At 39.6% G+C, this 12,364-nt stretch overlaps 1 protein-coding gene across 2 annotated transcripts in view; it reads left to right on the top strand.

The window, feature by feature from the left end:
* Nucleotides 1-7,614: 7,614 nt before the first annotated feature.
* CPED1 (cadherin like and PC-esterase domain containing 1) overlaps nt 7,615-12,364 on the top strand; it is a 305,552-nt gene continuing 300,802 nt past the window's right edge. Inside the window, exons 1-2 of one of the 2 annotated variants that reach the window (XM_070466510.1) lie at nt 7,615-7,807; nt 8,289-8,772. In XM_070466510.1, the coding sequence (XP_070322611.1) occupies nt 8,527-8,772 (246 nt within the window). In that variant the 5' untranslated portion in view covers nt 7,615-7,807; nt 8,289-8,526. Of the gene's footprint in view, nt 7,808-8,288; nt 8,773-12,364 lie in introns of those variants that run through there. The other variant, XM_070466514.1, reaches the window with a different exon arrangement.

Genomic DNA, 12,364 nt, shown 5'->3' with positions numbered 1-12,364 from the left:
CTGAATGTAAATATGAGTCTGTTCATTGGAATGGTTTTGCTAATCTTATAACTAGCCTCATAGAAGCTTTTAATGTGACCTCCCTAGTATGTTCCACTAGAATTTATCAATTTTTTACTTGTATCCTTGATGACTTTGTATATTTATCTTTAATATGATAAATAATTATTTTCTTGAATAGTTGGAGGCATTGATTATAAAGATAATTTTTTCATGGGCTTCCAAGTATACCAAAAGATTTTTTCACTTTTCCAATGGTTGTCATTTGTAAGTGTTTGGAAAAGAATCCCTTTATGTGTTGAAAACAACAACAAAAAAATAAGCTTATATATAAGAGAAAATATGATTTAAATATAGATGTAATCTTTTGACTTTGTGTGGTATACATGTAACCAAAGAACCATACTCTGTCAAAGAACATTTTCTTCTTAGTCACTTAGATTGGCTAAATGAATGCCAGCCTTCGTTGGGAGTAATAAGACCAAACCTATCCCCTCCCATCCCCCGTTACACGTATCAGTCTTTCAGGGAACAAACTTAGTGCTGGAAATTTTTCAGTACTTCTCATTTTCTGAAAATAAAAATGGATGATTGAACTGTGGTTACATTTTTAAAAAGAAAACAAGCCAGTTATGTGGTTATCTTGAGATAATTTATCATGGTTTCCAAGGAATATTATGCTGTAAATCAGCAGAAAAGAGGAGTGAAATTTCTAATTAACGTAATTTGATTGTATGATATAACAAATGGAATTTGTTCATGTTTTATGTATTAATTGATAAAAGCTTAGGAATTCTGGCTGTATGCCAAGATGTAAGTTTATATCCAAAGGAGAGTAAAACATTGGAGAGATATAATTCATTGGTTTAAATAGTTACCATTCCACCTATGTAGAGGATGTGAATCTTAAAATCAAACTTGGAAGGCTGAAAGGAAATGATGTGCCCAAATTGCATTTGTTTGGAGGAACAGAATAGTTACACTTTCAAGAAATGGTTAAAATCCCAGTGGAGCTAATTGTGTGATTGCCACAAGCCGCTCAGGGACTCACTATTCTAAATGAGGTAACAGACCAGTTTTGGCAGCCACATGGAAAAACTGTGCAACAAACCCTCCCTTTGGTAAATTTTAGTTTCCCAACCTCAGCACTATTGACCTTTTACCAGATAATTCTTTGTTGTGGTGCGCTCTCGTGTGCACTGTGGGGTGTTTAGTGCATTCCTGGCACCTACATAGGGGATGTCAGTAGCATCTCCCCGGGGTCCACAAGTTGTGACAACCAGAAGAGTCTTTAGACAATGCCAAATGCCCCTTGGGGGACAAAATTACCCCCACTGGCGTACATGTTACCAAGATGTGAAATATGTCTTGTGGGAAAATGGCAATAATATGGAAAAATATGTGAATTTATGATGAATAGACCTTATCAAATGGGAATTTTTCAATTACTCGCAAAAATGCTGACAGATGCTACAACAATAGGAAAGTGAGTAAAATAGTTTTAGTTAGCAGTTTCTACTGTAAAGAGATAGAAGTATGCTAGTAGCCTAAGACAGAACAGAATATGATAAAAAAAAAAAGTCATCTTGGGTACTGGTGCAAGCAAATTCAAAATGCCTATGGTGACAGAAACTTGTGAAAAAATAGAGTGACGGGTCAATAACTACAGATAGCTGGTGAGAGTACATCCCATTTCAAAAGGGCACCCCCCCCAAGTGTGGTCATATGGAATCTCCAGGAGATGTATATGCTCAGAAACACTGGTCCAGTGGACAGTTTAAAATGATAAGCACTTAATCTGTAGGATGAAGTGTATCTGGACTGTTTGTTCATCTAGGAATTTAGAGACTATAGAGTGTGTCTGTTCAAACAAACATGAAACAAGGAAAAGATAGTAGGAAAATGAAGATTTTCACTCTAGTATTTTATTTCCATGTGTAAACTGAACAAATGCTGTGCCTGAGGGAAGACTCTTCTACCCTTTAATGCAATTCCCGGATGTCGGCAAACCCTCAGCTCACCATTCAGCAGCCTAGAGTGGTTTTAGAACCACTACAAAGGAAGAGAGAATTTTTTTTTAATTTTTAATGCACGAAAAGCCCCATAAAGTTTCAGTGGTCTTAAGCTGAAATCCATAGATTTGTACAAAAAGTGACTTTACATAATGATTAGGAGAGAGGCAGTGGAACTGAGTTAAAAGGAAAAGACCTGATGCTGAGAAAGATTGAAGGCAGGAGGAGAAGAGGGAGACAGGATAAGATGGTTGGATGGTATCATCAACTCAATGGACAGGGGTTTGAGCAAATGGGGAGACAGTGAAGGACAGAGGATCCTGGAGTACCGCAGTCCATGGGGTTGCAAAGAGTTGGACACTACCTAGCTACGGAACAACAAAAAAAATTTAAATGTTGACTGCCTTAGAAATTGCAGAAAAATTGCAAGTCTGTTTTAGGATTTCTGTTCATACTCCTCCAGCATATCAAGAACCAGACCTCAGCCTAATTGCAGACTGAACTTTTGGTTTTTCATCATCATGAGTGGTAAAGTTCTAAAGACAGGTAAAAGGACACATGATCCTAAACCTGATATAAATTAGTGCTCTGTGTCTATGTGGCTCTGTGAGATAATACATGATCAGGTGTCTGTGTACATACCTTAAACCAATGCAGCATCTCCCTCCACATGGACAGTGAGGGCACTAAGGCAAGAATATGACATTGCACATAGACTTTTCTGTTCAATCTTGCACATATTTTGCACCTCTGAGACTAACCCCATAAACTTGACCCATGTTATTGTCCCCATTGGACTGGAGCCCACCAGGCTACTCTATAGGGATTCTCCAGGCAAGAATGCTGGAGTGGGCTGCCATGCCCTCCTCCAGGGGATCTTCCTAACCTAGGGATTGAACCCAGGTCCCCCACATTGCAGGCAGGTTCTTAACTATCCCAGCTATCAGGAAAGCCTGTTATTGTCCTTATTCTTCCTAAAAAACAAAAAAATATTTTGCTTTGTGAGTTTACAACTAAAGATAGTGGTAATATAACAGTATATTCAGATAATCATAAATAATGGTCTTCCTAGTCCTACAGTTACCATAATATCTTCATTAACAAATCATTTGGAGAAGGAACTTTCTGAATTCCTGTCTACAGATGGCTAAATAAACCCTTTAACTTAGAAATTATAGCCATCCTTGATCAGAACCAAACTCTCCAGTTTTATCCTTAGTGTGTGTATGTGTGCTTAGTCGCTTCAGTCTTGTCTGACTCTTTGCAACCCAATGCGCTTTAGCCCACCAGGCTCCTCTGTCCATGGGCGTCTCCAGACAAGAATCCTGGAGTGGGCTGCCATGCCCTTGCCTCCAGGGGATCTGCCCAACCCAGGGATCGAACCCATGTCTCTTGTGTCTCCTGCATTGGCAGGCGGGATCTTTACCACTAGTGCCACCTGGGAAACCCTTTATCTTTAGTGGTCTCCCACTAAGGCATAAAACCTTCAGCAGTTGAAGTATTTGTGACTTTTCAAGGTCCAGTTGAGAAACTGCCATTTTCCTGAAGCTTTCCTTATCACCTCTCAAAACAGGTGAACTCCTGTAAAGCAATTATCCTTCGATAAAAAATAATTAATTAAAAAAAAAGATGTGAACTCCTGATTGTAATTCTTCATGGCACTTGACTTATCTCCACCTTAGTTGTGACTGGGATTGTTATACGTGCACCAGCCTCTTTTCCTTTTCCTCATATTCCACCTCATATTCAGTTAGATGCGTTCATATGAGGGGGCTCGGAGCAACAGAAAGTGGGCCAAAGGATATATGCCAATTTGAAGCTTGGTCCCAAAAGACCTGTCACATAATTCTCCATGCCTTTATCATTTTTCATCTGCTAGTATGATTCAGAGGATCTCAGTGGGTATCCAAGATTCTAGAATATAGAAAGTCATTGGGTGGAAGGACCTTTGGTATAAAATGTCTTAATAGAAACTGACAAACACTGGAAAATGATATGAGTGCAAAATGAGCTTCTATTATATCAAGCCACTGAGATTTCACGTTTACTTTTTACAGAAGATACCCTATCCCGACCAATTTGCCATTGTGTTTATTTTACTTTAGTCATTTGTGGTATTTGTCATATGTTTTCTGTTTTCCACATCACCTGGAATGATGTATAGTAAAGATTAAGTATGTAGTTCATGATTTAAAAGCATCCTGAGACATTTGGAGCTTATGGGGCAAGTTCCATAGTCAGTATTAGAAGAGAAGTGCTAGGAGCTAGGAAGAGGTCAGACAAATCCTCTAGGGTGGAGGTGCTGGAAAGTGAGTACCCAGGCATGACTGACAGCACCCCTAAAACTTAATTCACAGCATCACCACTAGCATGTATAGCTGGATTTTACATCATAGTAGTCAGGAGCCTTCTTGAACGCAAAAGCCTGCAGGAAACCAAGAGGGCCCAGAATCTGAAGGTTTCCTCTTCTTATCAGGATACAACAGAGAGGAAATCCATGTCAAAAATATATCCCTATGAGCACAACTTTGGAGCCTCAGGTGACCTTTGAGCTTGGCAATCACTGAAGTCCATATTTTATGGCTAAGTTGACACTCAGAGAAAGAAATGACTTTCCCAAAGTTCCTGATCAGATACTGGAACCTTCTCTATTAGAGATAGCTTTATTTATGTTGTTTACAAAATAAAGCAATTTTTAAAGTAAATTTTTCAAACAACAGCTATTAAATTCACCCCCCCTTCACCTCCATTTCATAGCCAAACCAAAATGAAACATGTTTGATAGAAGAGTATCTTTTGTGTTGGAGAATTTTAAAGAGGAAGACTGCTTGTCCAACCTTGAATTTATAGAATTCTAAAAGACCTGCCCCTCTATTGGCCCAGGTTAATGCTGCTTAAATACAGCCCCTTGAATACTGAAATGATTTAGGAGAAGAGGTACTTTATGAAATTGTATGCACAAAAACATTCAGTCTGAAACACTGCCAGAATCCACAGGTTCATATATGGCTTCATATATACCCTACTACTGCTCTCACTGAACCAATTTACTCTCTATCTTCACTGTTCCCTGTTCTGATGCTTCCAAACTCTAACACATGCTACTTCACCTTCCATCGCAACTAGGGCATCAATACTTCCCACCTGTAGCCTCCACATTCTACTCACTCCCATCCCACTCTTGCTCTCATTTTCCCAAACCATCATCGACCACCCAACCCCACTTCATAGAATAAAGGAAAGAGGACTAAAACCAAGTGCTCGTGTTTGCTTTGGAGGCTTCTCCAAGAGGCGCATTATTTGATAATTATCTGTTCATGTATCTGCCACCAAAACAGATGCTGAGCTCAGCCACAGGATCAAAGACAAAACAGATATGTAATCAGCATGCATTCTTCCAACACATGTGTACAGAACACTTAAACATTCTGTCATCTAGTCACTCCAACAACACTTCAAAGGAGGCACTAATATTATCTTCATTTCACAAAACACTTGTTTAAAACCAGTGATAAGAGGCAGTGCCATGATTCTACCCAGATTGGGGCTACCTCAAATGTTGTCAATGGACTCCCTAGTCCATTTGTATCGTTTTCCCCACCTCTTCTTCCTATAAACTATCCCTTTTCTCACTTCTGCAGATACTCTTATTTACTGTTTTCTTTCACTCCCTCAGACTCAGTGGTTAAAACGGAAAATTGGGTTTTTCAATCTGCTGGTATCATTTCTAAAACACTAATTTGCCATCTTATTTTTGATTCCTGTTATTTGAAGTTTAGCTGTAAAATTAACTATGCTGTTGTCTTTCACTTCTCCCAGCTCAAAGACAATATGATTTTAGCATCTGGTTATGCCTTTTCTCATAGCCTGTACTCAACAATTTAATGATGCCCCAAAATAACACTTCAGGTTCCTCATACTCAGTCTTCAGACTTTTTGCCTTGATAGAAATACATGCCCCTTCCTTTTCATCTAGCGAAGAACTTGGTCTCACCTTGGATCACATCAACACAGGAACAATTCCAATTTAGAGATCTCATAACTCCTACTGTCTCTCAAATTACATTGCATGTACCAAAACTGTATCTTCCAACACTACTGTCTAGCTATTTCCTTTTCATACTCTCTTGGCTTCTAAAAGTCGAATGTCACTTCATTTTCCTCTGTGCCTTCATTTGTCATGGGATTGAGGACTCTGAAACTATAAATCAAGCAATATTAAACACACTGGAGGGGATATATGCAAGGGTTCGAGGTAAATCTAGCCTTAGTGTGAATACTTATTCTCTGAAGTTTTAAGGTGTTCAAGTATTGGTGGTCTTGCAACGGCACCCCACTCCAGTACTCTTGCCTGGAAAATCCCATGGACGGAGGAGCCTGGTAGGCTGCAGTCCATGGGGTCGCGAAGAGCCAGACATGATTGAGCGTCTTCACTTTCGCTTTTCACTTTTACGCATTGGAGAAGGAAATGGCAGCCCACTCCAGTGTTCTTGCCTGGAGAATCCCAGGGATGGGGTCGCACAGAGTCGGACACGACTGAAGTGACTTAGCAGGAGCAGCAGTAACAAGCTAGAAGAGGAGACGCCCTAATCTCTGAATCTATAATAGCGAGGCACCCGTAGGGGGCGCTCCGTCTCACAAAATATAAGTGACAGGAGCTTGCCTAAGGGATGGGCTCTCTTAAGGGGTGTGGCCTCACAGGAGAACCTCAGCTCACAGGACCAAGTTTGGGTCAGAAACAGGTCACAAAAACCTATTTAGAGGAGCCGTGGAAGAATGTCTGCTAGGAGCCTAAGCCAGCCGGGGTATCCAGAGAGGTGAGCAACAGGCACTGGCCAGTTTGCTTTCTCCGTGGCATGCCCTCAGCTGACTGCACAAGTGGATGGAGTCTGCAGACTTGCCCTGCTAAGGGTTCCTTGTGGCACGCTGGATAGCATTAGACTGAGCTGACTTCTAGCCAAAGCCTGCTGTGTACCCCTTTCTGCTGAGCAAAAGTTACCAAGGTCAGCTACAATCCAGGCCTTAGCGGGACCCAGTGTCAGGCAATTAAAGATGCAGTTTAGTCCAGGAGAGGGGTAATGATGTGATAGGAGTCGGGTTCAGAGCAGAAAAAAGATCATAGATCATGTCCAGTGGAATCGGCGTATAAAACAGACTTTCACGTGCGGAGGTCCAGACAGCACCCGTGACCCTCTTATCCCCATAGCAGTGACCGCAATTCCCTCAAGTGAAGATCCTCTCAACTCACACACCAAGTCTGCTTTACTCTTCCCCTCGACCTTTGTCATCAGCTGATGAAAGGCTATTTGTTTTTCCAGCGCTGGATTAGGGAAAAGAAATTACATAAGGGGACAGATATCAAATATATATTTAAAATTCTGCAGCTCTGGGTGATCGGCCACAGTTCAGGGGAAATGAGCAATGTTGCTTCCAGTCTGGGGAAGCCAGGAGTCTCAGATGCGGGGCTCAAAGCGCGCTCCGGACGCCCCCCAAGCCACCCACCCCCGCCCGGGACCGCGGAGCCCGGCCTTAGCCCCGCCTTCTCGCCCGCCCGGGGCTGGCTCCCCGCGGGCCGGGCTCCCGGCTCCTCCGGCTCCTCCGGCTCCAGGCTCCCAGCCTCGAGCGCGGCCAGCGCGCGCGTGCGGGTCTGTGTGTCTGCGCGCGTGTGTGTCCGTGGGTGGGAGATGAATTGGAATCATACGACTGGGTGTTTCCTTCCGAGTGGTTTTGATCAGCCATCCATTAGGAGATCATGGAAACTTTTTTTTTTTTCTGACTAAAAGGATGAAAACTGAGTAAGTATAGAGAACTTTGAACTTGAAACGGAATGAAACAAATACAAGCCAAACCCTGCGGATGATAACCATGTCCATTCAGACCGTGTATTCCCTTTTTCTGTTAAAAGCCGTGAAGGCTTAGAGGAAAGTGGCAATTTAAAACGGAATGAAGGGAAACAGTTACGAAACATGAAAGACTGAAGGCAGGACTGCTTTAAAACCGGAGGAAAAATGAGGAACTGTTAAGGCGAGTTGGCCTGCGTCCAGCTGTGCAACAGGCACTTTGGTTTAAACCTATTGCGTTCTCCAGGGCTGTTTTTAGCCTCCAGATTTACTTTGGTGTTGTTTCTCTTTTCCTGTGAAGCTTTTACTGTGAGTTTAAGGATGTTGTGAAAAATAAGACATTACCAGAAGCAACAGTTTGGCAGCCTGGGGTACGCTCAGATTATTAGTTACAACTATTATTATTTTGATTTTTTTTTTTTTTTTTTAAACCCAGGCCGGCCACTTTTTACTGTCCTCCATGGAACAGCTCTTACTAGCCGCCTCAGACTTTGGGGATCTATGATTCTTTGGCAGGACGCTTCGGAAAGTTTCTTAAGTGGAGATGGAGCTGTCTTGATGTGATTTAAAGTTGTGGAAAAAGAAGACAGTTTGGTCTTTTTCATGCTGACAAAAAATAGCTGCTGTGACTTTTCCGGCAACGTGGACAGGGGCCAAGTGAAGCTAAACTGGTCATGGTCTGTCGTCCAGTGTTTTGTCGTCGGCGGTTTTGCCCCCGGCCCTTCTTGGTGGGCCTGGTGGTGGCAATCTGTCTGTCCTACCAGACTCTGACACTCCGGGGGACAAAGAAACTTGCAGCTGCTGGCCCCGGAGCTACCCCAAACACACCCACCAAAACCCAAGCAAGCAGATGCACCGAAGGATTCTTCCCGGACAAGCAGTGCTTCCTTCTCTCTGACAATGGACAGGAAATCGGAAAGGTAAGGCTGGACACAAGCTTAACCTTGACATTTTCAGTGAAGATAGCAGCCTGCTTCTCTCTGTCCCTTCTGTAAGACTAAAATTAACTTCCATGAAGTCTGAAAAGGATCCAGAGTATACGCAGCTGAGAGAGTGACCTTATGACGGTGAGACACACGCTAGCTTCAACTTCTTATTTTTACTTCCGGAGAGTCCTGGTCATTATTTTCTCTCTCAGAATTTCACTTCTTTTCAGCTAAATGAAATAGACCGCTTGGAGGGGATGGGAGTGATGGGAATTTTTTCTAAAAATTGGGGTTCTAAGAGATCTGAAGATTTACAGTTCAGGAACATAAATCAAAGATTCATAAAACTTGGCAAACATTGACTGTCTCTTTTCTCAAGGCAGTCTGTATGAATGACCGGACCATTCTAGACTCCAAGCTACTCCAAAATTACATTTTCTAATTGGTTATGTCTATTAATCATTGCTGAGCATATTTCTATAGCAATATATTTATTTCTGAAGCATTTAAAAATAGTCTAATAGGTTTCTTCAAAAGAATTGACACAGTGCATTTTATTGCTTATAGAATTAGGAAAATACAGATTATTTTATATTTATACTATCCTAATTAACTTTACTAATCTTACTTGTCAAGTGTTGGATAAAATACAAGGCACAAGGAAATACACAGAGCTTTTCTTTTAATATACCACTCTGTTTGTGCCTGTTAGTGAAATGAAAACCTTTAAAACAAACCTGCCTAAAACAGAAAAACACAGGCACAAATATTCATGATAACAAAATCACTGATTTCTATGCTACAGCAGGTAGTGTAGCAAGATAATTTAGGAATCTGTAAGAGCTAGCTTACATTTGTAGAGTTAGGTAGATTCTATGATCATGGTTATTGTTTGGAGCAGAATCTCTTGTCAAATATCTTGTCAAATACTGCTACCATCATTGCTACCACCATACCATCTTGATTTAAAACCTTTAACATTAAAAAGAATTTTGAAAATTAAAAAGAGAAAATATTGTTGACAAAAAATTAAAAAAAAAAAAAACTTTCACATATTTCAGATGTATAACCCTTTAAGATTGGTAATGTAGGTATGATGACACTCAAGGCAGTATTTAGGCAAGTATTATGACATGGTACATTCATCTAGTCCCTATTGCAGGACTGATTCTCTAAATAAAAGTCAATTCAAAGCTCTAATAACAATTTGTGAAACCACAACTGAAAGAACTAAATGAAACACAAAATAATATCAGATTTGAACAAAGAAAATTTGAAAACTTTCGAGTGACTTTATTTTATCATCAATGTCAAGAAATAGCTTGACCAAGATATATGACCAAAAAAACAAATAATAAAACTAGGAACACATCTAGATGAAACTTCAATGGCAAGTGTGAATCAAATGCTAAATTCGCTAAAGTAATTGAAGAATTTGTGTTTTTTATTAATTTATATCATCATTAACATAACACATCAAATTCATGATGGGTATAAACTTTGACTTTGAAAGTCACTTCTTGTTTGTTTCCAATGAGTGTAATTTCTTTAAAAATACTTGAGATGGTTTTGCTCTTTAAGTACTTAAATTTTTGGCTAAGAATTTGGAAGAAAAGCTTTTTATTCATTAACTTACAGCCTTTCTTACTCACTACTTGACTTTACAATGGACTCCTGCTGTTGCCTGTAACTTAGGCATATGTTAACTGTTATTTGTAAGCTGTCACAGAAAATTCCATTTTAGCTTTGGACCTTCTGCCACTTATAAACCATCTGAAACTTACTGGCTGCTGGTGTAAAACATTCAGTTTAGAATGTTCTTCACTAAAAATGCCTAACACATGATGCTTTTTTTTCCACAGTCTTAAATATTTTAACTGTAAGCAAGATTCTGAAATCACAGTTACAGTTCAGAAGCTCAATAGATATGAAAACTGAATTTCCAAACATTCGCTGTGTACCTCTATTTTCAACTTTACTTGGGCCAGCCATTGGTTTAGAGCCAGAAAGTATCGTATGGAGGTTAGTTGAATATAAATGAGTTCTCCTTGCAATGTATGTTCCAGAAAAGAATCAAATAATAATCCCTTTTTGAAGATTAAATATTCTATCATATAGCTAAAATGAAGAAAGAAATGTCTTTGGGGTCTTTACGTAGATCCTTCTCAAAAACAGCTACTTAAGAAGCTCATTAAAAAGATAACTGATGAAATGCTACCTAGATTTTCCCCCAAGACCTAAAATATAGCTTTTTAGGCATTAATAGAAGAAGCATTGTTTCTAGCTATAAATTTTGAGGTTTGTTATTTTATTGTCAAACCAAAATATTCATGTTACCAGGGCTTTCCTTTACTTGACTCCATCCATCTTTAGGTGATTATTAAAGTTACCTAAAACATCTGGTTTTGACCTAAGGTTCACAGATTCCAGAAAGTATTTGGAAGTATAAGATGTCTGCCAAACCTAAGCATTTTATGCAAAGAATTGTGTGTACATGCATGTGTGGTTGTCTTATGTGGGAGAAACTATGATCCTCTTCAGATGTTCAGACCTAAAGAAATACTGGGAATTAAGAAATGCTTAAGAAGCAGTACATTTAAACTTTAAAGTGCATTTAAACTGCCCCTTCAGGAAGTGTAAGTTGGGTCTGAGTTTATAAATCTGAAAAAGGAAAAAAAATCTGAAAGAATCCACTTGAGAACATTTGCAAAAAGTGTTTCAATGAATGCTGTAGTGTCTGCAGGCATAAGCAGTCTAAAACCAAAGTATACTCACAGAGTACTTCTCGAATCATAGTTTTCATACTTTCATGAATAAGCAATAAGTATTTCCCAGTCGATTTGGTTGTAGTTGTATCTCAGAGAGAAACTTTTGTGCTGTATCTGCCAAGTAATAGAAGGTTCTGTAGTAGCAAATATTTAAAGGTGAGTGACTGTGCTCTTTACACCTTTCTAACTGGGATCTGGTTCAGTGTCTAAAACTGTTTTCAGTACAGATTGAGATCATGGTATATAGAATATGCCAACTTTCCATAGTGAGGAAATGCTCTTCTGGCCAAATTTTAATTCTTTTTTCCATTTAAGCTTCCAAAGAGCCTTGCTAAGCAGATGTACTTGTGTTATTTCTTCTGGGTTTTCTCTCAACATTCATTGCTTGTGCTATTTCTTAAAATTATTTCAATGTAATGTATAAACTGAAGACAGTTTCAGTTATCTTCACTAAAATAGGTCACTCAGTGGATTTGTTTATTTTCCTAGAATCTAATACTTCAATATCTCATAACATAGGGAGCACATTAAGTTATAAACAGACACAATGGAAGAAAATCTCCTTGGTATCTGCTCCTTTAATGGAAACTTAGCTCTTTGGGGAATATATTTGTCTTCACCATGGCCATGTGTTTCTTATTATCTCTTGTTGATGCTACACAAGGAGACTGACTATTTCTCTGTTGTCTGACTCTTCATTCTCCATTTCTTCTTTATTCTTTCTGTGGCGACTGTTCCCTACAACTACTGTCCCAGTGTCCAACCATAAACCAATGTAAATGAATGTTTTCGCTGTAAATACTTTTTTGTTTAATCTG

The sequence above is a fragment of the Odocoileus virginianus genome, chromosome 1 (genome assembly GCF_023699985.2).
Source record: "Odocoileus virginianus isolate 20LAN1187 ecotype Illinois chromosome 1, Ovbor_1.2, whole genome shotgun sequence".
NCBI classification, from domain to species: Eukaryota; Metazoa; Chordata; class Mammalia; order Artiodactyla; family Cervidae; genus Odocoileus; species Odocoileus virginianus.
This window is presented reverse-complemented; position numbering and strand designations above follow the sequence as displayed.